The 24,458-nt window shown below is 35.5% G+C and overlaps 2 protein-coding genes across 9 annotated transcripts in view; both read left to right on the forward strand.

Moving 5' to 3' along the window:
- Positions 1–6,241, forward strand: part of hdac5 (histone deacetylase 5) — a 122,684-nt gene extending 116,443 nt beyond the window's left edge. For all 8 annotated transcript variants that reach the window (XM_009299384.5, XM_073944355.1, XM_073944356.1 and 5 more), the window contains 7 exons: positions 666–785; positions 864–961; positions 1,860–1,978; positions 2,185–2,318; positions 3,893–3,977; positions 4,875–5,031; positions 5,517–6,241. In XM_009299384.5, coding sequence (XP_009297659.1) covers positions 666–785; positions 864–961; positions 1,860–1,978; positions 2,185–2,318; positions 3,893–3,977; positions 4,875–5,031; positions 5,517–5,556 — 753 coding nt within the window. In that variant the 3' untranslated portion in view covers positions 5,557–6,241. The remainder of the gene's footprint in view (positions 1–665; positions 786–863; positions 962–1,859; positions 1,979–2,184; positions 2,319–3,892; positions 3,978–4,874; positions 5,032–5,516) is intronic.
- A 7,417-nt stretch (positions 6,242–13,658) lies between these two features.
- lsm12a (LSM12 homolog a) lies at positions 13,659–23,967 on the forward strand. The gene is given in 5 exon segments (NM_214817.1): positions 13,659–13,793; positions 17,977–18,110; positions 19,534–19,643; positions 20,456–20,582; positions 22,564–23,967. Coding segments are annotated over 5 exon segments (591 nt in total). The 5' UTR covers positions 13,659–13,666; the 3' UTR covers positions 22,657–23,967.
- Positions 23,968–24,458: the final 491 nt, after the last annotated feature.

The following is a 24,458-nucleotide window of genomic DNA, read 5'->3' on the forward strand; positions in this document are numbered from 1 at the left end:
ATTAAATGGGTTTCCATGGCTGAGCAGCTGCATTCAAGCCTTACCAAGTGCAATGCAAAGCGTAGGATGCAGTGGTGTAAACATGGCACCACTGGATTCTAGAGCAGTCTGGAGTCAGAATCTCTGCCTGGCAATCTGATGGACAACCCTAGGTTTGGTGGTTGCAAGTAGAATTGTGCTTGTCTGACTGCTTTGTAGCAAATGTAAAATTTGGTGAAGGGATGATTGTGTGGGGTTATTTTGTTAGGTTGTTGGGATTGGTCCTTAGTTCCAGTAAAAGGAACTCTTGATGCTTTAGCATACCAAGACATTTTGGACAATATCATGACCCTTTTTAATCTAACATTACTGCCCACCAGTGCACAAATTAACACTCTTAAAGACATAGATGATTGTTTTGGGTGTGAAGGAACTTGTCTGGTCTGCACAGAGTCCTGAACATAACCCAATTGAACATATTTGGGATAATTCAAACATTGCAACTTGGTCAAATATCATGTGCCTGGCCTCTGGATCCATCCATGGAGCAGGGAATTTTGTAATGTTATACAATGTCTTGGTGTGTTTTTTAGCAGTTTATGTGTTTTTGAGTTTGATTAATTGTCATCGACATGTTTACCGGACCACAAATACCAAAATCAGACTTTACTCATTGCTTTTTATAGGATATCCATCATGGAAACGGGACCCAGCAGGCTTTCTATAATGACCCCAATGTGTTATATATTTCTCTGCATCGTTATGACGATGGCAACTTCTTCCCTGGCAGTGGCGCTCCTGAGGAGGTAACAACATTTCCATCACATTATTTTGTGGCGTATGACTAAAGTTGCCATTGTTTTTCAATATGGCTTGCTCTGCAGGTGGGTGTGGGTCCAGGAGAGGGCTTTAATGTCAACATTGCCTGGACAGGTGGAGTGGAGCCACCTATGGGTGATGTGGAGTATCTAACCGCCTTCAGGTGACATCTGCACTTCCTGTCTGTCTGTCAATAATAGAGATAAGAAAGCTGATGCTAGATTTAATCTCACTTTCAGAAACTCTTGCCTGTCAGCTTAAAAAGGTTAAACATAGGTCCAGAGAGGACTTGTCAAAAACATCCTAAAACATCAAATTATTAAGATTTTTTTTACTTTTACACTGAAATAGATTTTAGTAGATGACAGTTTGTTTACATATTTATTCATTGCTCAATAGTAGAAAACAGGGGGGGAAGTGTGTATTTGCTCTCGAGGCCAAACTATTGTATAAAATGGATGCCTGCTAACAAAGAAAGCATGGCTTTACGCTTAAATAATGCTTGGATTAAATATTGTTATTTCAGTCGGAAACACAATCAAAATGTAGTATTAAATATGTAATATTATACATATTTTTGGAAATTGTATACTGTTTTCATTAAAAAACACCCAAAATAAACATAAAAATGAATTGAAAAAATGTCCATAAGGATGCACAAGAATTATTTGTTTTTATACAAATCTCACAAAATGGTATTTTACACTTCAAATTGATGTGATTTGAGGAGGAGTGTCCTTCCAGAACATTAGCACATATTCTGATTTTAATTAAAGATTACCAGAGCAAGCATTTGTTTTCCAATGTATAAACATGAATTGGTCACCTCAATATTAGCAAATAAAGTAAATAGTCAGTCATTAGCTTAAGAAAAAAGTCAGTTTAAATAGAAAAGAATCATTTTTTACTTCATGAATATTTTTTATTTATTTATTAATTTTTTTTGTAATGCTTTGGTTTCATTTCTTATGGAATCTAAATGGTTAATGGAAAGGTACATTTAAGGTAAAAACATTTCATGAAACTACACTAAAACTCTTGAAAAATGTGTGTGCTTGTAGAACGGTGGTGATGCCCATTGCCAATGAGTTTTCGCCGGATGTGGTGCTGGTGTCAGCTGGTTTCGATGCTGTGGAGGGCCACCAGTCACCGCTGGGCGGATACAACGTCACTGCCAAATGTGAGTAAACGCGAGAGCTCAGATTGCAGAAATGTTTTTAGTATCCCCTAATTGTATTACACACATGAAAGCTATGCATTTTTCTAGATCATTGCTCCAAATGTCATACTCATAGTACTTGGATTAGTCTTTTTCACTCCTAACCTACATTACACTGTGGTTTTTAGTTCATGAATTACCTAGCATGCTCCTGTCTCTTTTCGTAGGCTTTGGTCATCTCACTAAGCAATTGATGAAGTTGGCTGGTGGTCGTGTGGTTTTGGCACTGGAAGGAGGTCACGACCTCACCGCCATCTGTGACGCATCTGAATCCTGCGTGGAGGCACTTTTGGGAGATGAGGTGCCTGACATTAATTCACACACACACACACACACAAACACAAACACACACACACACACACACACAATAATACGTGACATCTGGTACTTTTGGTTTAAAACTGTTAGGGTTTGGAGTCTTAGTGATAACAACAAAGGGTTTAAAAAATTGTAGTGATCAGATTATTTCTTTAAAAATGTATTATGTATATAGATATTGCTTTGTCATAAAGTTCATTATATTATATTATATAAAAATGCATGTAAGTGTATAAACACTTGATAGCTTTAGTGTCCACCCTATATACAACACCTTAACTTTTCCTGCTTTTCATTGTAATGTAATGTGCATTTTTTGTAAAACTGCTTCGGAACAATTATTACTATAAAACTCACTATACAAATACATCTAGGGCTCTATTTTAACCATCTAGTCTAAAGCGCATTGCGCAAAAGCATTTAGGGTGTGTCGAATCCTCTTTTGCCTTTTTAAGAATGAAAAAATACGCTCTGCATCCTGGTGCATAGTCTAACAGGGTTGTGCTTATTCTCTTAATGAGTTATAGGTGTGTTTTGGACATAACGTGCATTAAACCAATCAGAGTATCATCTCACATTCCCTTTAAGAGTCAGTTGCGTCGCTTCCTGGTGCATTTGCTATTTAAATGGTGGACTTTGTAAGTGGAAAAACAGAACACTTCACTAGCAAGAAAACAGTTAAACAGACCATCTGCAGCAAGAGGATAAAGAATGAGCCTCTTCCATTCTCTTTACATAGATAAGGAAATGGTGGAAACTCACTCCACTGAAGACATCCATTAGCCTACATATTTTATATAGTTTTGTTAAGTGCAAAGATTTGTTTCAAAACTATTTCTAAACTTTCCAGCAAACAAATAAATGAACAATAATAACCAAGTGTGGTCAAAAACCTTACTATTTATGTCCAAACACACGTCCTGTTCTTATGCCCCATATGTTGATGCATACATCTCCAAAACCCAACAGATGGACGAATCTAAACTTATTTTAATTAAAGCAAATATGAATATGCATATAATTAATAATACTGCTAACAATAATAACATTAAATGCAAATTGTCATTAATAAACTGAACAAGGCATGGAGGCATGAAGAAGGCATGGCATAAGCAATGTGTAAGTGTTTGAACCCACATAGGTGCATTACTAATGCGCTCTGCGCTAGACTTTAGACCAGCTTTTAGTTGGTCATTGACGCAGCCTATTTCAATTCCTCAAATTAGCAACGCGTCAACGATGTGCCTTAATACACCACCTGTATCGACCAGCACAACAATGAGTCCACAAATTGGCGCAAATTGATTTTCTTTTTAAACAACGTGGTGCAAAACGAGAAAATTATAGAGTTGCGCTGGTCTGAGAATGGCAACAAATCGCGCCAAACACGCCTTATTGCACCGGGTGTATGATAGGGCCTTGAATTAAACTTAGTCAGTTAGATTTTTGTGAGGAACATGGTATGATATGTCAGTTTGAAAAAAAAAATAATTCAAATTACTGTTATTGTTTGTCAATGAATACATTTTTTATATACATTTTTGGTGTGTTTTGCAGTTGAATCCTCTACCATTGACGGTGCTTCAGCAGAAACCATGTCCAAAAGCTACAGCTTCTCTAGAAAGAGTCATTGAGATTCAGAGTAAGTGAAATTCAAGAGAAGTAAGAATGATTATATTATATTATATTATATTATATTATATTATATTATATTATATTATATTATATTATATTAAATTATATTATATCTTATTATATCTTATTATATCATATTATATTATGTTATATTATATTATATCTTATTATATTTTATCATATCTTATCATATCATATTATATTATATTATATTAAATGAAATTATATTATATTATATCTTATTATATCTTATTATATTTTATTATATCATATTATATTATATTATATTATATTATTCATTTGTTTTAACTTTTCATGTATTATTTATTGCTTTATATAATTTTTTTAGTTTTTAGAGATCATTTTGTATTAATAAATATTGTTAATGTAAATTTTTTTATGTTTGTTTATGTACAGTGTCTATAGAGAAGCATAATACCCTTTGAAATAATGACTTTATTTGTCATACAGCCTGAAATCAACTTGCATTCCAAATAGCTTTTCCAACCTTTGAAATGTTTTGAGCCTTCTCCTAACCTGTGGCTTTCTACAACTTTAACCCGAAGGTCTTTAGAAAGCTGGGTGTAAGTTTCACATGGTATGATGGTTTTCTATTGGCACTGTATGTACAATGAAATACAGTATATATATATATATATATATATATATATATATATATATATATATATATATAGATAGATAGATAGATAGATAGATAGATAGATAGATAGATAGATAGATAGATAGATAGATAGATAGATAGATATATATTTATTTTAATTTTTTTTTTTTACAGTAGAAAAATACAATAAAATATTTAAGAATCAGTTTTATTGATCACTTTATTGATCACTTTTAAATCCCTCGTGTCTCCTCTTGATTGACCTGTTCTGGTGATGTGCAGGTAAACACTGGACGTCTCTGCAGAGGTTGGCTCCCACGGTAGGTCAGTCTCTACTGGATGCTCAGAGGCGAGAGAAGGATGAGGCAGACACTTTGACCGCCATGGCCTCTCTCACTGTGGACAATGAACAGCAAACCACCTCCACTGAAACCAGCAGGTACTGCAACTCTGCTGTTATACATCTTAAAATACAAAATAAGAGTGGTGTTTAGATGTCAATATGGTGCTGAGTGTTTCTGCTTTAAATAATACGTTATTTTAGCCTTCAATAATCGTTACCAAACATATTCTTGTGGAATGCCCACTTTTTTAGGTTATCAGACAATGATTTCTATCTGGAAAGACTTTAAATGAAATATTTTCAAATATGAATCATTCCAAACTTAAAAGTAAAACTGTTTTAGATTTTTATTTTATATTATTATTATTATTATTATTATTAATATTATTATTATTTATGTAATTTATTTTATGTATTTTTGTCGCAGTTGATAACTTTTAATTGTTAGAATATTTTTTATAACTATAGAAAAGTGATATTTATAAAATGCGGTAAACTTGATCTGTTTTTGTGCCATGGCATAGCCAGAGAAGCTGATAATTCTCTCTCATTAATCCTTACCCAATGACTGGTCCCCTCAGATCAGCAGAGGAGCCGATGGAGGAGGAGCCCGTGTTGTAGAAGAGCGAGTTCAGGTCATCACTGCTCCAGTCTTCTCGTCCACATGTGCTTGGCACTGGTCACCCTGACGTCACGCCTCATGTTCCTCCTCCCAGCTCTTTGATTGGTTCCCTCGGTCCGTCACTCATTTCCAGGTGCTTGACTGACACGTTCACAGCACACCCACTTTTTGCTTTTCCGAGGTTAAAGCATAGCAAACCGTTGCCCAAAGTGGACAACAAAGGCATGATGGGTAATTACAGGACCACTCCAGTGAGGGTTGCGCAGCTGGACAGGCCGAACAATGGAAGTACTCTTCAGAAAGAGAGGCCTTTGATTTCATTTTCATGTTGTGTTGGACTGAGGATGTAAAGAAGAACATGCAAAAAAAAATTTAAATGAAGAAGAGGAGGAAGGGAAAAAACACGACAGCACAGAGATGTTGTCGCACGGAGAGCCGCGAAAAAAAAGCTTTGTTTTCTGTACAAAGTATAAGTGATGTACAAAGTTCCAAAAAAGCCAACAAGCAGCAAAAATACTTCAGCACAAATCACAAATATACACTCATTCACCGTTGAGCGCAGTTCCCGGAAGAGGAACTCGACGTCCAGATGCCGTCGAAACACCTTTTGCAGACAAGTATACTCGTTTACACTGTACCGTGTTGATTTTTTATGGTATACTTGTTCATCTGTATAGTATCCTGTTATGAAAAGCACACAAACATACAAGAAATATAAATATATATATAATATATATATATAAACATATGTAAATTTATATATATATATATATATATATATATATATATATATATATATATATATATATATATATATATGTATATATATATATATATATATATATATATATATATATATATATATATATATATATATATATATGTGTATATATATATGTATATATATAGTTTTGTGTGTACCGTATACACATTTGAGCATACTTTATATCCCCTTATTCGGACATTTTCTTATCAGCTGTGGTTGTACATACAGTAAAAGAGTCTGCAGACTTTTCAGAACGTGGAAGAAGGATGCTTAGCCTTTCATCCCTTTTCTCTCAGAGAAAAAAAAGCTTCTTTTTTGGGGGAATATACGGCTTCGCGATGACATACTCGCAAATAAACGTAAATAACAGCAACTCATCCGTTTTACGACGAAAGGTGTAAACGACGAAGAAAGGATTTCAGTCTTGACCTTCGGGCGAAGACGCTGATAGAAAGAAAGAATTTTTTTTTTCGAAGAACTTGGTGCCTTTTATACTAAGGAAAACATTCAACACCAATACTTAACGAATCACGAGTCCTCAGACTTAACTTACATTGATTTGTTTGTTTTTCAAATTGCCTTAATTTTTTCGAAGAAAAAGAATTTTAGCCATGAACGATGGAGAGCACAAAACAATTATCCTCCTCCTGCCCCGGTTTCTTTCTTTATTTTTTGTTATATATATTTTTTTGTTTGTTTCATTTTTATGTAAATGTTGTATCGGTAAACGGTTTTGATACATTTTTATTTTACTGTTAACGAAAGAACAAAGGAACGAGAGAAATTCAACGATTGTTTTATTTATCGGTCCTGTGCTGTAGGCTAGCACATGACATGATTGTTTGGAAACACTGACACTGTTGTGACCAATTTTTGCTTGTTTGTTTTTTTTATCCTCACCTTTGTACATTTGTTTGGCTCCTTTTATTTGACTTTATTTCCACTGGCGAGAGTGTTAGCGGTGACTTTTTTTATTGAACCATTTCCTTTTTGTACAAAAATGTAAAACAAACAACAACAACAACAAAAAAAAGAGTCTGTATCAGTGTTAATTTTGTCATTTGATTTGAAGTATTCTCTGATAAGGAATGTACAGCGTGGTACAGATATTATCGATAATGTTGATTTTATGTCACTGTGCAGTGCATTTGGCATTGTCCTTTTTCAGGTTTTCAAGATTTTTTTCCGGCAATAAGAGTGACTACCACTTTTTTTTGTTTAACACTAAAATACTACAACCTTTTGGTTACATCTGTCATCTTTTGATATAGCTTTTACGCTATTGATATGGCTATTTTTCACCAGACTAATTAGTATTGTTCATAACTGTCGTCTAATAGCTGGTTAATCACTTGTGGATGAAACGCAATGGCTTGTTTATGACCCTGAAATAACGATCATTACATTTTCACTGTGTGTGACAACAGCTTTTTTGAGGGGCCAAATTCGAATTAACCTACTGCGTTTTTATTTAATGTCGCCCTCTTGCTTTTGCAACGTCGTAACTTGTTGTGAGAGGTGACAACATGCCTAAAGACGAAGACTTTTTTTTTTTTTTTAAATAATGAGACTGAACCGGGCCTCGAGCATCTTGCACTAATACTACACTGTAGGTCCGATAATTGCATTTCTTTTTCACTTTCAGTTCTCAGACGCAAATTACGAGGCATTAAAAGCAAAGTAAATAATCTCAGCTAATGCGTTTTTTAATCACGCACGGTTTTTTTCCTATGTGTACATTCATTAGTTCAAGGTTGATATTGAAATTTCGATGCGCATTTCTTGACTTCGCTCTCGTTTGATTTATTTATTTGGAGTCAGAAATGATGGCTGAGAGTAAGTTGCATTGCTTCTGGATAAGTGTGTCTTGTTGTAAATCTATGATAAGTTACGTACATTTTGTCGTTTCAACAGCCTCATCGCCTCTGGGCAATAACTTTTTAAAATAAAAAACAAACATCGGCCAGTTTTCCGCAAAAACAGTCATTTATGAAGAGCCATGTCACCATCCGATAAAGCATTTACACATTTCAGCAGTTTTTTGCTCTGTATGTTGAATCACTAGCGTCACCTTCAGCTGTTCATTCTGTCCCGTTATCGTTTGCGTACCAAGTGCTTTGACTTGGCAAAGAAGCAACAGGAAACGAACACTTTGTGAAAAATCAGGCACTCGCCTGTGTACGTAGATACTGTAATATACACTAAGAGATTTTCCCTCTTCTATGTGGCTATGGGATGATATGTGCTGTCTGAATCAGGAACTACTGTGATCAGGTTTTGTAACGTTTGGATGTAAATCACCAACCATTTGTGCATAGTTTTGTATCTTCACCTTATATGGTGTCAAACAGTTTATTGGCTGTGCAGTTGGTGGTGAAAGCTTTACTGTTCGGTCCTTTTTTTGTTTATTTAAGGAGGAATCAGCTGACATTTTTGTCCCTATTTTGAGGATTGAAAACCTTCTCCTTGGGTGTGCTGGGTTGAGCAATACATAGAGAGAGGAAATAATCGAACAGATGTAATACAGTATGACTGTTGGCTTTCTTAAAGGGATAGTTCACCCAAAAAGGAAAGTTTATGCACCGTTTAAGATGTAAGTGACTTTATTTCTTTGGTAAAACATTAAAGTTTTTTTGTTGTTGAAATTACTGGTGATTTAAAGTAAATTGCCAATTGAGAAATTAAAGGGATAGTTCACTCAAAACTGAAATTTGTTATAATTTAATCAGCCTTCACTTGTTCCAGACCTATAAGAGTTTCTTTCTTCTGTTGAACACAAAAGAAGATATTTTGAAGAATGCTAGTTGTTGCACTCATTGACTTCTATTTTATTTTTTGCCTACACTGTGGCAGATCCTTCAGGACTTTGCAATACCACAATGCTGAATTCAGTGCAAAATCAAGCAAATGTCCCAAAACTTTTGTGGAGCTCACAATTTAAATTTTTTTCCCCAGAGATTTCCTGCATATTTTAGACGATCAGGACAATTTTCCACCATGCCATTCAGTTGTATCAGTCGCTAAACTTCTATATATTGTAAATATGCATCTGTTATCATAAGCATGTCCTTCTCTCTCTCTCTCTCTCTCTCTCTCTCTCTCTCTCTCTCTCTCTTTCACACACACTGTCCGAGTGGCATCATTTCCTGCAATATGTTCAAATAGCCGTCAAACAACATGGATGACTTGCCATTTATTTTATTTCAAATTCAAGTGGTTTTATTTTGAAATATGATACAGCAGGGTTTAGTGGTAAACTGTAGTGTCTCTAGACCAGAGATGCCCAAAGTTGACCCATGATAACCTTCGATTTGTCTCGCCACCCCATCTGAGAATATTTGGATTGTGGAGGGTGATAGTAAGGTTGGGGCGAATGCTACAACAGAGCTCGTCAACTTCTATTTTAACATACCCTTTTGTTTAATTGTTGAGCTACAAAAAAAACTTGAAATTAAATGTTGTGAATTAATCCGATTTTTAAAAATGTAAACACTGTTACTCGACCATAAAAGACAATGCACAAGACATCGACGAGCAAATGAAGACAAAGGCAGGTGCAACTTGACTAGAATATTCAGCATTGCACTCCATTGTGTTATAAATAGGGATGTTCCGATCAGGTTGATCTCGAGTATCTACCGATACCGAAACCTGATCTGACACTTATAATAATATATAAAAAAAGAATAGAGCGAAGAAACAGATCCAGGATGTTTGTTTTTTTATTATTTAATTCATCTTATTCTAACATGCAACAACTCCTTTAACAAACAGAGCACTTCTGTAAGGTAGCTTAAACAATCAAGTAATAAATAACATCAGTTTTTCACTTTTGGACTTTAGTGCAACAGTAAATATAAAAAATAAATCTAATATAAAAAAAATAGCACCTCAATCTAAAATACCCGGCAGGCAATCTTAAGTTTACATGTCTCACAGTTTGCTATGGCAATGTTGTCATCATCAACTTTATCTGCTTCAAGCTGCTTCCGTGTTCTACTTTGCCAACATTTAACCAATAGCGTCTCTGCAACAAAGAGATGTCAAGCTGCACACGTTGCTGTTTCTATGTGAAGTCAAGAAAGAGGTCTCACTTAGTGCCACCCCATAACTATAGGTGTTTATACATATACACATATATTCGAGTCCTGTTTGGGAGGAAACATCCAATTCCAATCGAGTGGTCCAATCGAGTGGCCCAATTTCCGACCATGTGTTTGGATCTGGATATCCCTAGTTATAAATGGGATTGCTTATGGTTTTAATGTTGGAAGTACATTATAAAATGTAAAAAAAAAATGTTTATATAATTTTTAATATAAGTATTGTGAATTGTTTTTTATTATTTTTTTATATATAATTAAAATAGGAAATTACCATGTCATACAGTTTGCTATATTTACCTTCGGTCCACCACCATAAATCAGATTTGGATTTTGGCCCTTCATTAAAAAAAAGTTTGAGCACCCCTGCTCTAGACTTTGTTTCTCTCTGTGTTTCCTTTGCATGAATTACAGATCAATGGTTTTTATGGTCAAGAAATTTTCTAAACTAAACAATAAAATAAATGCCAGAAAAATGCCACAAATTAGCAAAAACTCGACACAAAATCTGATTTTTTTTTTTTTTTTTTTGCAAAATCCTGATGGGACTGCAATTGTGCCAACATTCTTCAAAATATCTACTTTTGTGTTTAACAGAATAAAATGCTCATAATGGTTTAAAACCACATGAGGGAGAATAAACAATGAGGCAATTTAGATTTTCGTGTGAACTACCCGTTTAATTCCAGTGGCTCTTGATGAAACATTGAGCTTTAATAAAGTGAAATGATTGGTCTGTGCAGGAAATCGATCGTTATTTACAGCATGATTTATTTTGGGGTGAATTGTCGCTTTAAACAAGGCACTGAGGGAGGCTGTTCATTGACGTTTTCCACTGCAGTCTCTTTCTCAATGACCTTTACACTAAGAAAAAGAGAAAAAACAACGACGTGAGCGTGAACAGGGCCTTACGATGGACTTTGAGAAAACCTCTGTACGTGTAAAAGACATTCGCCATGGAAGATAGCTTTACCGTCTCTGCCACATTTTTTGCTATTGGGTAAATATGTATATTTATTGATAACTCATATGTTGTGTATATGTAGTGACCTATGATCGTCGAGGTTCAAAGAGTGCTTGTATATTTTTTGACTTTTTTTTTTTCTTTTTGGAAAGAGCGGTTGTGTCTCCTTCACCGTCCCTTCATTTCTTTGCTGTTCTTACATCACTCTGTTGTGATTGGGTGTTTCAATTCGTGAGCTCTTTTAACCTTTCGATTTTTAAGCTCCTTCTTTTCCTCTCTCTCTTTCTCGTCTCTCTTCTGGTCATATTGATATGCAGAAGTTCTCTGAAATTATCAAAGCACATTCCCTGATTTATTGTGTTCTTTCGACGCTTTCATGTTGCGACAATACAAAGGTGTGTATACTAACTGCTACACACGTGTATATAGGGTGCATATATGTGTACACATGTGCAATACACGCTATTTGAGCAATCTATTACTGTGACTATTAATCATTAAAAATTGCTGTCCCTTTGACTCCTGCTGTTCGTCACTTCTTTGTAGTAATGATGAACTGTTTAATGCTCTGTATATGGCCGATGGTGATGCAGATGTATCCGTCCTGTCCAGTTATATATTTTCTGCATATCACCTTCAATTTCTGAGTTTATTTATTTGTGACAGCTGTTTTACTGAAGCTCATTTACTTCAGCTCGTGTTTATGGCGTCTTTACAGATTTTTCTATATTTGAATGGCCGTTTAAATGAATGATTAATGGTCAATACTAAATTGTTACTTTTATTAATGCAGTTTAATTATACATGTATTTATAGCTATATTTATTTTGGATTGAAATAAGAGAAATAGAGATATTATAAGTATTTTATAATAAATATAGTTAATAATTATTTAATTCTCATTGCAGTTGAAGTCAGAATTATTAAACCCACTGAATTATTAGCCCCCTTTTTATTTTGTTCCCCAATTTCTGTTTAACAGAGAGAGTTTTTCAACACATTTCTAATGATTATAGTTTTAATAACTCATCTCTAATAACTGATTAATTTTATCTTTGCCATGATGACAGCAAATAATATTTGACTAGACATTTTTCAAGACTCTTCTATACAGCTCAAAATGACATTTAAATGTTTGCTTATGTTAATTAGGTTAGCTAGGCAGGTTAGGGTAATTAGGCAAGTTGTTGTATAATGATGATTTGTTCTGTAGAATATCAAAAAAATATAGCTTAAAGGGGCTAATAATTTTCACCTTAACATGTTTTTTAAAAGATTAAAAACTGCTTTTATTCTAGCCAAAATAAAACAAATAAGACTTTCTCCAGAAAAAAAATATATTATCAGACATTCTGTGAAAATTTCCTTGCTCTGTTAAACATCATGTGGGAAATATTAAAAAAAAAAAAAAAAAACTCTAAGGGGGCTAATAAGTATGATTTCAACTATATATATATATATATATATATATATATATATATATATATATATTTTTTTTTTTTTTTTTTTTTCATATAAAAATGTTTGAGATAACCTTTTAATGTATTTAATGATGCATGTGGCACGTTTTTTTCTGCATAACACTAAATGTTAAAACAAAATAGCAAACCTAAAGGCTATATATATATATATATATATATATATATATATATATATATATATATATATATATATATATATATATATAATCTCAAAGAAAATAAATAAAATAAATGAACAAGTGTTTTAAAAATATCTAAACTTTTTAAATAAAAACTATTATCGCTATTATTTGACATTTTTTGTTCAAATATTTTTTTTATAAAAATATGACAATAATATTTTATTCTAAATACATAATATAAACAGCAAATAATTACTGTATTTTACTGTAAGTGATGCAAATAAATATTTTTCTGATTTAGACAAAAAGGCATAACAAATGGCTATGATAGCAGGTTTTCCCCACTGTTTCAAATTTCAGTCATTTTAAACAGACTTTTTCTGAAAGAGAAAAAAACACCTCATTCAGGTGCCAGAAGATAACCGCTGTCTCCCATATCATTTCAAAATACTCGTCCGAATAAAGCAGGAGGCGCGGATGAATGAGTGCTGTAGTAAATATATTCACGATCCACTACTCCATAGTAAAGTGGGCGTGACCTCGCTTGCGGCGGGTTTTTTTTGCGTCACTTCATTCATTCACACGCCACGCCCACCCACTCGCGCTCCCATCCCGTGCTGACGCGGCTGCGCGTGTTTACGTGCAGCGACTGCTCCGTTTCCTGGCGGAGAAGATGGCGGCTCCTGGACCAGGAGAGTATTTCAGCGTCGGGAGCCACGTCTCCTGCCTCACCTGCCTGGGGCAGCGCTTGCAAGGAGAGGTCGTCGCTTTCGACTACCCGTCCAAGATGCTGACGTTGAGTATCCTTTTGTCGTCGCGGCTTGTCATTGAATCGTCGGGATTCACAACTGTTAGAGGCCTGGTTTGTCAAAGAGGTTTGCTGCGGGGTGAAGTGAGTCCACCAGGCATTCGCTTCCGTGTTTCGCGCATGTCGAGTCAGGTGGTGCTCTTTTGGATCTGCGATTGGTTGCCACGTTTATAACTATGGCTTTTAGTTGATGGCCTGCAAATATTAGCACACATTTGGACTCGGGCGATAGGAAATGTAGATTTACTTTGATGTTTTTCAGCAATGTTGTGTTTTAGACGTCGTGTAAGAGCTTTTGTGTAGTTCTACTGGGTCCTCATGTTCAGAAAACACTCGAAAATGTCTGACAAGAATGCTGTAATGAATATTTCCTAACTTAGATGTTTTATAGATTGTTTGATTGCTGGTCGGTTTAGCTCGTGTGTATAAATTGTGCGGTTTTAACGCTCACAGAGACCACATGGAATTGACATTATTTTTGCTGCGGGGTTTTTGATTCATTCAAATGAGTCGAATCTTTTGAATCAACTCCCTTGTCGTTTCTGTAGATTCTGTTGTCATTGGTGGTAGCAGAGTGTGTATAAGTATTATTTATATTTCATAGTACGTATGCCACTTGCTCTTATATTAGTGTAATTGTCATTTTAATGTCACATAGTCGTCTATCATGTTTGCGAGTCCCTAAAGCTTCCCACATTAACACATGCAATACATTAAACTTACTGTTTGACATATTATTTTGTTGGAAAGACAACGAGATTGTGCACTGAGGTGAACTAGAATGATTCGTTTACATAAAAGATGCTCAACTTGACTCAGTCGACCGGGTCCACGAATCGTTTGCCTGATTCATTAACGAACATACAATGATATTAAACAGCTGTGGAAATAAGGCATGTAAATCCAGAAATGTCTGCAAAATTATTAAATCTAGCCCTATTTAGAAACCTATGGTGCTTGTCTCCTAAACAGGAGGGTTTGGCGCGTTTATTTCCAGCATCAGTCTTAGTCACTAATGGAGGTGAATGAGAGTGGACAGGCTGTCAAGCACACATTGCTGCTTTTCCCCGCACGCTTCTACGCATGCGTGCTCAGGGGGCGTCAGCTAGCTTGCCTTGAACGCTAACGTCTCTCTGCCTGACGTGCAGTAGTATGTGTAATGTGCACATCACAATTAGGCATTCTAGTTTGCGTTTTACATGCATCATTCTCTATTTTTATTATGGTTTTGGTCATGACGAGTGGTTTTCTTGCTAACCTGCTAATGTGCAGCCATTCATTTACATTAAGTCACTTCATGTCATACTATTTAATTTAGTCGTTTGTACTAACTTATATAGGGAGAAAATCTTATATAAATATACGTATAATATAAGCATTATATTTAATATTGTATTGTGAGATTACTCTTTCAGATGGTTGGCCTAGTCATGTATTTTATTGGTTTACACAAGTGATGATTAACCATCTTCACAAGTCTCTATTAACTGAATAGTTTTGACCAGACTGACATCTGTATATGTGGAGCTTTCCAGAATCAGTAAGGACAAGCTTCTATTTTATTCGTTTAACATGTAAACACACTCTTTGCAGCTCAGCAATTAAACAGACAAACAAATGGTTTCTCTGTTTGAGGGATTCGTCCCAACCTTCTGCATCAGGCCGTACTCACACTATGTACAGTTGCCTCGAACCGGGCCAAAGCACGCTTGTCCCCCCTCTCGTCTCCCCCGACGGCCCGCACTCACATACATCCGGGCCTGGGCACGCTTACATCATTGCTGCTGCGCTGTTCAGTGAGCGCTCTCGCTCAGCACAGTGGAGATTTCTCTAGTTATATTGTTTAAGTAGTATGATATGCAGTGTTATGCAGTCAAATATTTCGCCAAACTCTCCTTAGGGATGCGGTGACACGCAGTCAGATATTTCGCCGAACAGATCTGCCAACAGTCATGAAGTCCTCGTGCTGCAGGAATGAGGAGGTGTGCTGAAGGTGCTCAGCTGTCGTGCATTGAGGTGTCTGTGTATTTAATAAACTATGGCAGTTTGTGTTCATTGAACAGTAAGATTGATTAAAAAATCCATGAAACAGTCCCTTAAAGTCACGTCTTGCTTTCAGTTTTGGGCTTTGGCGCATTTTGCACTCACAAACGTACCGCGCCAAAGCCCAAGTTAACCATGCTCAGGCCCACCTCTTCCAACTGGGCCAGTGCCGGCCAAGTGTTCGGATAGCATAGTGCGATTAGGCCCTCAGTTGTCCATCAATTTTTTTTGTATTGATTGGCGGCCTAAATCAAAGGTTACCATACACCAAATTTGTCCCGCTGGCCCAAGTTTGGATATCTTTCCTCTGTAATATGCATTTAGAAAATAGATAAGTTGTGTTTTTACTTTATGTTGGCTCAAATCACAGATTATATTTTACTCATAAATACAAATCTAAAAACAATTGGGTTATGTGTTTAAGTAATTCTAGACAATAGTTTTGTACAGTTAGCATGGAAAAATTCAATAGGTATTCCATCAGCGCCTCAGTTTCCTCAGCAAGTTGAGAAGTTTTAATGTTAGTACACAGACTTTAAACGTGGCATATAGATCATTAATATTGAGTGTTCCCACATATAATATTGTTTCATGGTTTGTTAACGCAACATTTATTTTATAACGCACAAATTATCGATCAGGCAAATAAATTAACTGATCACAAACAACATTCGCTGCAGATTCAATTTGACTTCTGAAAAAACAGAATATGCGATTTGAAAGATAATACACATCCCCTTCACTCAGTTTTTGAAGTGTTACTATCAGGATGCAAGTTTAAAATTCCTAGAGCCTATAAGAAAGGCTTATTAAAAAGTCGTTCATCCCAATTGCAGTTGTTGTAATAAATTGGATCACTGTTTAATGTGAATGGTGCGGTTGTTAAGAATGATCTGCAGTAATATGCATGAGGCTAATTTAAGTTTTTAATTCATGTTGTTGTCTTGATGAGTGTTGCTGTTATGTGAGTGCAGTATGGTTGCATGCAAGTTACCAGTGTTAAGGACGAATTTTCTTTCAGTGCCAAGCAAAGTGAACAGTAAAGTTTAAACTAAAACTAAACAAAAAATGAATGTTTCTAAAATAATTCAAGATGTGTTTTGTGTAAAAATCTACATTATCATTGTATGGCTTCCAATACAAACTGCTTAAAAGGAGCCCTAAACTTCTGTGTAAGCAAACATATTCTGAGCTAAGAACCAGCTGAACACCTGGAGTCAGCTTAAACAAAGTTACATTTGCTGACAGCACTATCTTTGCTGCTTTGGTTGTATTCCTGTTTTTAGAATAGTTCTGCGACTGAAAACAACATTTGATCTGTTTGTTTAGTAGAACTACCTCCATTAAACATCATCTCAAACTATCCGAATAACTTAAAATCGGCATTAACTCATCAGCCGTGAACACACTCAGTCTGCTGTCGGTTGTATATACGGCTCATATCTGATTGCAGTCTGTCATGTTAGTAATCAGACTCCGCCATGACACTCATCTCATTACTGACAGACATTCATTCAGTCATTTTATCCTGTTTGGTAACATGAGAGGCCACGCATGAAACCAGAGTAGAGACATGCATGGTATGGCTTACAGCTGACATGTCGCATCGGTGGGCCCTTGTCACATTTCCGCATTTCTCAGTAGTGGAAAGGGTCATGGCATGCTTGGGTAAACTTAGAGCGCAGTGAATGGGAATGTACCACCAATATATTTTGTTACAATCCTATTCGCTGAAATAATGAAAGAGGAAGGTGTTATCAAGACTTTCAGAAAAGGGCTGATAATGGCAGCCAGAAGAGAGAACAACAAATGTACTGTCCTGCTCCCATACTCTCTGTGTTTCTCAGTACTGGGTTGTGACTGGAAGGGCATCTGCTGCGTAAAACATATGATATAATAGTTTGCGGTTCATTCCACTATGGTGACCTCTGATAAATAAGGAACTAAGCTAAAGGAAAAGGAATAAATAAATGAATATTAAAAACTTTCAAGGATTTAAGATGCTGATAAACATTAAACACACCATAACAGTCTTGTAAAAAGGATGCACTATTGTGAGCTTCTATCTCTTTCTCTATTGCATTTTTTATGATCAACGCATAAATGCCAGACACCTTGACTCATGTGACCAGAATGTGCCCCGTCCAGCGGTAAACCCAACCTTAGCGATGTGATGCTTGTTAACTTGGCCTATGTGTCCGAGGTGGACATCATCACTGACCGTGCTGAAACTCCTCCCCCTTTAGCATCTCTCAATTTTAACAAGGTAAGTCCATTTATTTTGCTTAAGCCCCTTTTACACATACAGACCTTTCCGGAAAATTACCGACAATTTTCCTGAAAGGTCTGTATGTGTGAACAGGCCCTTTTTGTAAATACCTGTAAATTAGTTCTGGCTATTTTCTGGAAAGAAAAGTTGTAACATTACTAGTAATTTGTCGGAATGCAGCGCTGTGTGAACGCAGAAGGAAGATTGCCAGAAAGTGAGCGTTTACGTCTAGAACGTGCTGACATGAGGCGTCTACTTTAGCCAATCAGAACACTCAGATGCATTCACATCTGCATGGTTTGAGAATAAAAGCCTGTGGATATGCTTCCAGACATATTTAGCTGCTAGATTTTAATCAGATAACGTTTCTTTGTTCCTTCTTAATGCCAACTGTGTATAAAAAAAATCAATTAAATGCTTATGATAAGCCATTGTTTGTTTACCTTCAAGCTCTGACGCGTGCGCACGTGAAGCAGCCGGTGAAGCATGCATCTTGACATGCGAAAGTCTTCCTCTATTTGTATTCATCTAAGTTGTTCTCGATAATGATCTAACCACAGAGTTTGTAATGAAGTCATATGTTTATAAATACAAGCGCAGCCGTTTAGAGGTCTTACCTGGGTAATGATGTCAGAATTTACAGGTATTTTGGAATAGATGTGTGAATGCTCTTTTCCATAAAAATTCCGTAAAGTCCTTGCCAGTGTGAACAGTGCTTTTTTTTTTTTTTTTTTTTTTTTTACAATTTACTGGTAAAGTCATTCCAGTAGTTTTCTGAATATTTATTGTTATCACTGTGTGAAAGAGTGTGATTGTCATCATAGTTCAGAAAAAAAAAAGAAAAATTTTGGCATTTATTTGTTTTTCACAAACTGGTATGAGAATGCTCTTGGTCCCATCCAGACTCGTCAGCGCTACCAAGCCGACCAATCACAGAGCTTGCGCTACGCGTCGTTGCGACGTGTAGTTACATTTTTTTTAGAGGTGCACGTCAGCGACGGCCACTGTGTAGGACTATGCGTCAACGCTGTAGCATACCCGTGCGTTTGACGCAGAAGTATAAATCAGCCTTAATGCCCCAGTAAAGTGAAGGGGACGCCATACTGTCATTGCGCCCCGTCTTTCAGATGAGACGATAAACCGAGGTCCTAACTCTCTGTGGTCATTAAAAATCCCATTTGACTTGATGAAACCCTGCTTTGTCATTGTGTTACCATGGAAACAGTACAGTACACACTTTTGAATGCCCTTTGTTGCTTTTCCTAGTGGGCATTGTTGTGTGGACACTTTTAAAATGTTTTAATAATGACTTTGTTTTTTTTATTTTTATATTTATATGAATATAATTTATATGTTATAGTTATACTTTAAATAAATATATTTTATATTTATCATCATTGCTGTTATCATTTCTCTGCAGCTTGTGAACAGAGCACGAGCTGAAAAGGAAGATAAGTTGTCGCTAGCTTATGCAGTTAGTGCTGGGGTCTCTGTAGAGGGTCAGCAGCTGTTCCAGACCATTCATAAAACGTAAGTGGGACTCAAATGTATGGGAATGTTGATATGCTTAATTCAACTGTTCTGATGGATTATGGTATTTCTGGAATATTATGGAATTTTAAAAGGTCTAATCCAGACATTAGAAGTAAGGGATTTATTCCTCTATCCGAATCATGCAAAATCTTTTTTATTTTAGTTGTTACATTGCATTTATAAAAATTTAATTTTACTGAACAATGTGTTTTTTTTTTATTATTATTTCAAGAGATTTGCCTATTTTTAGTCATTTTATTTATTTCTTGTCAAGATGAATGCACTGTTTCTGAATTTCTGTGGCTGTGTCTGCTCAGTGTTCAACACAACAGTTGCCTGTTGTTGTTGTTTTTTTTGTTCATCATACAACATTGAAATTCAGCTAATTAGTCTATCAAAAATAAGGGAAAAGTCAGGGAATTTTGACATATGGCTTACAGTGGTAATCCTTACTTAAAACTTTTTACCTGATGGAGCTTTGGTTTCTTGCCAAGTTAGCTTTGGATTGCTTAGTTGTGGTTTAAAAGGAAATTAATTTGTAACTCTGCCTGCTCATTTACATATTAAGAGCTTTTTCACACATGAGAATATAAATTTTAGAAAAGAAAATCATTACCTTTATATTATATTTTCTTAATTTGACCTTAATTATTATATTATATTATATTATATTATAAGTTTAAGTTAATAATAGTTAATAATATAAGTTTATTATTGTGAATAAATGTTTTGGACTATTTTAGCATGTTTTTTTTATTATTATATTATAAAGCAAAGAATGACTTGTTCATTTTCTTCTACACCCACAGCATCAAAGAGTGCAAATGGCAGGAGAAGAACATCATCGTGATGGACGATGTGGTCATCAGTCCGCCATACCAAGTGGACAACTGTAAAGGCAAAGAGGGCAGCGCTTTAAGCCATGTGCGCAAAATAGTAAGTTGCTTAATTCTGCACTACATTTTGCTAGTGTTCAAAAAGTGTTTTTTAAAATAGAAAAATACATTTTTTATCTGCAAGCTAGCATTTAAAAAGCATAATACCTTTCAAATATATGAAACCAACTAGCATGAAATCCATATATCCGAAACAAGTAACAGCAAGAATGTGATCAATTTATATATTTATAGACAATCCTGATTTTGGGGCCTGTGCACACAACTGTGGTTACATTTTTATTATACATTTCAGTTCAACCTCAACATGTTTAGTCTGTACACATAGTAAAAGCTGCATTCCTCAAGCAGATAGTAATAAGTATCATTTTTACAGTGATTCAACAGTGTGTGTGTTTACTGATCCCAAACTGAGCAACTAATTGTTAGTGAAGTGTTTAAATTTGTATTGTCCTGTAAATGTGACTATTCCGGATGCTGTTATGAAGTAAAGAAATCACAAGGGATGATTCTTCATGAGGAGGTTTCTTCATTCGTTAGGGTTGCCAGATCTGAAAAGAAAAATTTGTAACCACTGACTTCCATAGTATTTATTTTTCCTACTATGGAAGTCAGTGATTACATGTTTTCTGCTTTTCTGTTCAAAGAAACTTATAAAGTTTTAGGGCCATTTCATTAAGAGTAAATGGTTGAATTAAACTACATAATTGTTGCATGCTTAGATGAGCACTAATCATAGTAAAATTGTAAAGGGTTTAAATATTTGTTGTTTCTAATGAACTATTTAATATATTTGATCCATTCGCTTTAGGAAATAAGTTGTCACAGAAAGGAAATTAATTATTGTATATATTTTTCCTAAAATCTTAATATTTTACCTGCAGATTTTATGCATAAATTTTCAAGCTGCGAGCAGTGTTGCCAGATTGGGTGGTTTTGAATTTGGTTGTGCGTATTTAAAATGGCTTGGGTGGGCTGACAAAGTTTAAGTGGTTATGAAACATAAATTTTGTATCCAATTTTTTTTTTTTACAGAATGTAACTGTGTGCTCCTATTCCATTCAGTTAGTAGTGAGCAGTGCATAGCTTAAACTGCGGTAGCCCACCTGCAAGCAGGTGAAGGAAAGTTGTATCAAAATCTGACTCCCATTTTTATTCAAGCGCATCATGCAGCATCTGCAGTTAAACTCACAGCGGTTTATCGATCATTTTTCCCACAATTGACCGCAAGAACGAACATAGGAGCGTTGCCTGACTGACAAACCAGCACCTCAGTGTGTTTAAAAGAATGCAAAACGCCAAATGGTAGGAATTTATACCATTATGCAACTACCTAAATCATGGGGCTGCTGTGAAAGCTAGAACTCATGTCCTGCTTCTCGTTTCGGGAGTTGCCAAATTGATTACTTTTAGGCTCACCAGATTTATTAGAGACACATTGGAGCACACTAGCTAATTGATATCCTTAAAACAGACTGAAACTAACATCTAAAATACTTTATTTACATTTCACAGGATATTTAATGCAAAGAATTTATAAACTGTTTAAATATCATCTTTAAACAAATAGATCTACAATATATAGACGAATAGGTTGTGTAATCTACAGAACAATAAGTACAGGGTTGTGAAGTGATACACTTATGTTGTAATTTTACTATAGTGGTTCTGTGACTGTTGGGGTTGGTTGCTGTATGGTTAAAAATGTCTGAAAATTAAAGTAACTGTTAATTTCTGATTTAAATAAATTAAAATAAAATATTAGTGTAATATTTTGGGGTTTATTGTGTGTGTGTGTGTGTGTGTGTGTGTGTGTGTGTGTTTAGGTGGGTTTTGGACAGCTTTTGAGCTTGAAACCCTCAGCTATATCTGGCAACACTGGCTGCAAGCATTACCTAAACTTAAATAGAAATGACGAATGAGCAAGACATAGCCTCCTGCTGATATAAGAAAACTAACAACATAACTATTCATTTTCATGCTACCGTTTTGCTATGCTAACCATCACCCTCTGTCCGCAGGTCGAGAAACATTTTCGAGATGTGGAGAGTCAGATATCAGTGCAGCATTCACAGCAAGCTCAACACACACAGGACTCTGCTTTATCATCATGAGCCCAGACTCAGAGAGGGAACATTATGCTGACAAAGGAAGTGTTGTTCGTTTTAAATTAATATTTTCTGATGTTTTTTTTTTTTTTTTTTAACCAATCGCCAGACAAAGGTTGAGATAGCTGATACTCAGCGTTTTGAGCAAGGATGACGATCTTAAACGTCTGAAGAGAAAAACTGCTTCCACCCACAAAAAAAGAGAGCAAAAACAGTGCCGTCATAGAATATCATTTGATAGAGAAAACATCTGATGTCCTCATTTCTTTTCTTGTTTTTCTGTTCTGTTGGATCGCTGTTCTTTGCGTTTACTTCTGTGATTCATTTTGATTCACTTTTCACTAAAAAAATCTTGTAATCCGTGATCTTTCTTTCTACCCATAAAGAAATGTGGCACAATGTGTGTGAGGATTGAAGCAAAAACTGTTTTATTACGTTAAAAATTTGCTCAGACTGAATTATTATTAATTTTCTTTGCGCAAATAGTTTCTCTTATACATAGGTTTGGATAGACTAATAGGGCTTAAGGGGCAGGATGGGAAATTGAATTGCACTTAACATCTACCCAACATCTCAATTTCTGAAAAAAATATTTTTTTTACATTTCTTACATTGTAAATGTCACTTTAAGTGACGGACAAAGGAGTAACACTCTTGAGTTCTGCAAACATCCTTTCAGTTTACATGTAGAACGTGTTCATGACGTCTCTTCAGCTCCAGGAAGGAAATGGAGAGTCCCTTTGGTTAAACATTACATTATTTTCTTCCATTTTGGTCCTGTAGTTGCCATTTTGAATACCTCTTCCATATTGGGACCATTTTTTTCATGATGCAATGTTTGTATTATCTTTATTATTATTATTATTATTTCCGAAAGCATCCAAACTGGAAGGGTAAATGCGATCCATGCATTCCTTGATTATTTCAGATTTACTTTGTTTTTCTTTAGATATGCGTCAGCGTAAGACTGCTCGTATCTTGCTCATCTCTCGCAGCAGGACTGATCTCTTTTCTGAGCGGGACTATTTGTAATCGCCTTTTTTGGGGGGGAAGTAAACATTAAAGTGATCTCTTGCCATGTTGAGAGACTGGGACAGGGGGGACGGGTGGAAATCCTCCCCGTCCCAGCCTCGTGAACTTTGTAGCCTGATGGAGGCTCTAGCAGTGGCGCCAAGCTGTGACGGGCATATCCGCGTTACACAGCAGTTCGTATGGCTGTGTGCTAACGGGGTTGCTGTTGGCCTATAGGTTTCTTTCGCAGTATTTTATTTTTTATTTTCAAATAGTAATGAACAAATAAATAAAAAAAGAGAAAAATCTCACTGGTGGTGTTTTGAAGCTCTACGATCTTTTCAGAATTGCTTGCAGCTTTCCTTTCCATTTCCTTGTGCTATTTCAACGTTTGGTGGAAGCTTGATTCAGCCACGGACAAAATAAAATAAAAATCAATTTTTGCATAAAATAAATCATTTTTATCAAAAAAAAACAAACCAAAAAATGAAATTCACAATCAGAACAACAGCATCCATTATTATTATTATTATTATTTTAAAGATGCAGTCTACTCCACTTAATTGTAGTGCTGTAGACTTATTTAAATTTTTTTATTTTTGCTAAGTCGCAATCTGACCTATTAAAGGAGTTCACCCAATTAATATAAACTCCTTCTGTTATTCTCCCTCGTGGTTTTAAACTTTGAGTAAGAATGCTGGTTGCTGGAACCATCATTTTAGAGGCTGCATCCTCCAACGGATCCATTGGTAGGGCGCTGCGTCACCACCTTCAGATCACTTGAAATAAGTTTTAAA

The sequence above is a fragment of the Danio rerio genome, chromosome 3, assembly GCF_049306965.1.
Source record: "Danio rerio strain Tuebingen ecotype United States chromosome 3, GRCz12tu, whole genome shotgun sequence".
Lineage (NCBI taxonomy): Eukaryota > Metazoa > Chordata > Actinopteri > Cypriniformes > Danionidae > Danio > Danio rerio.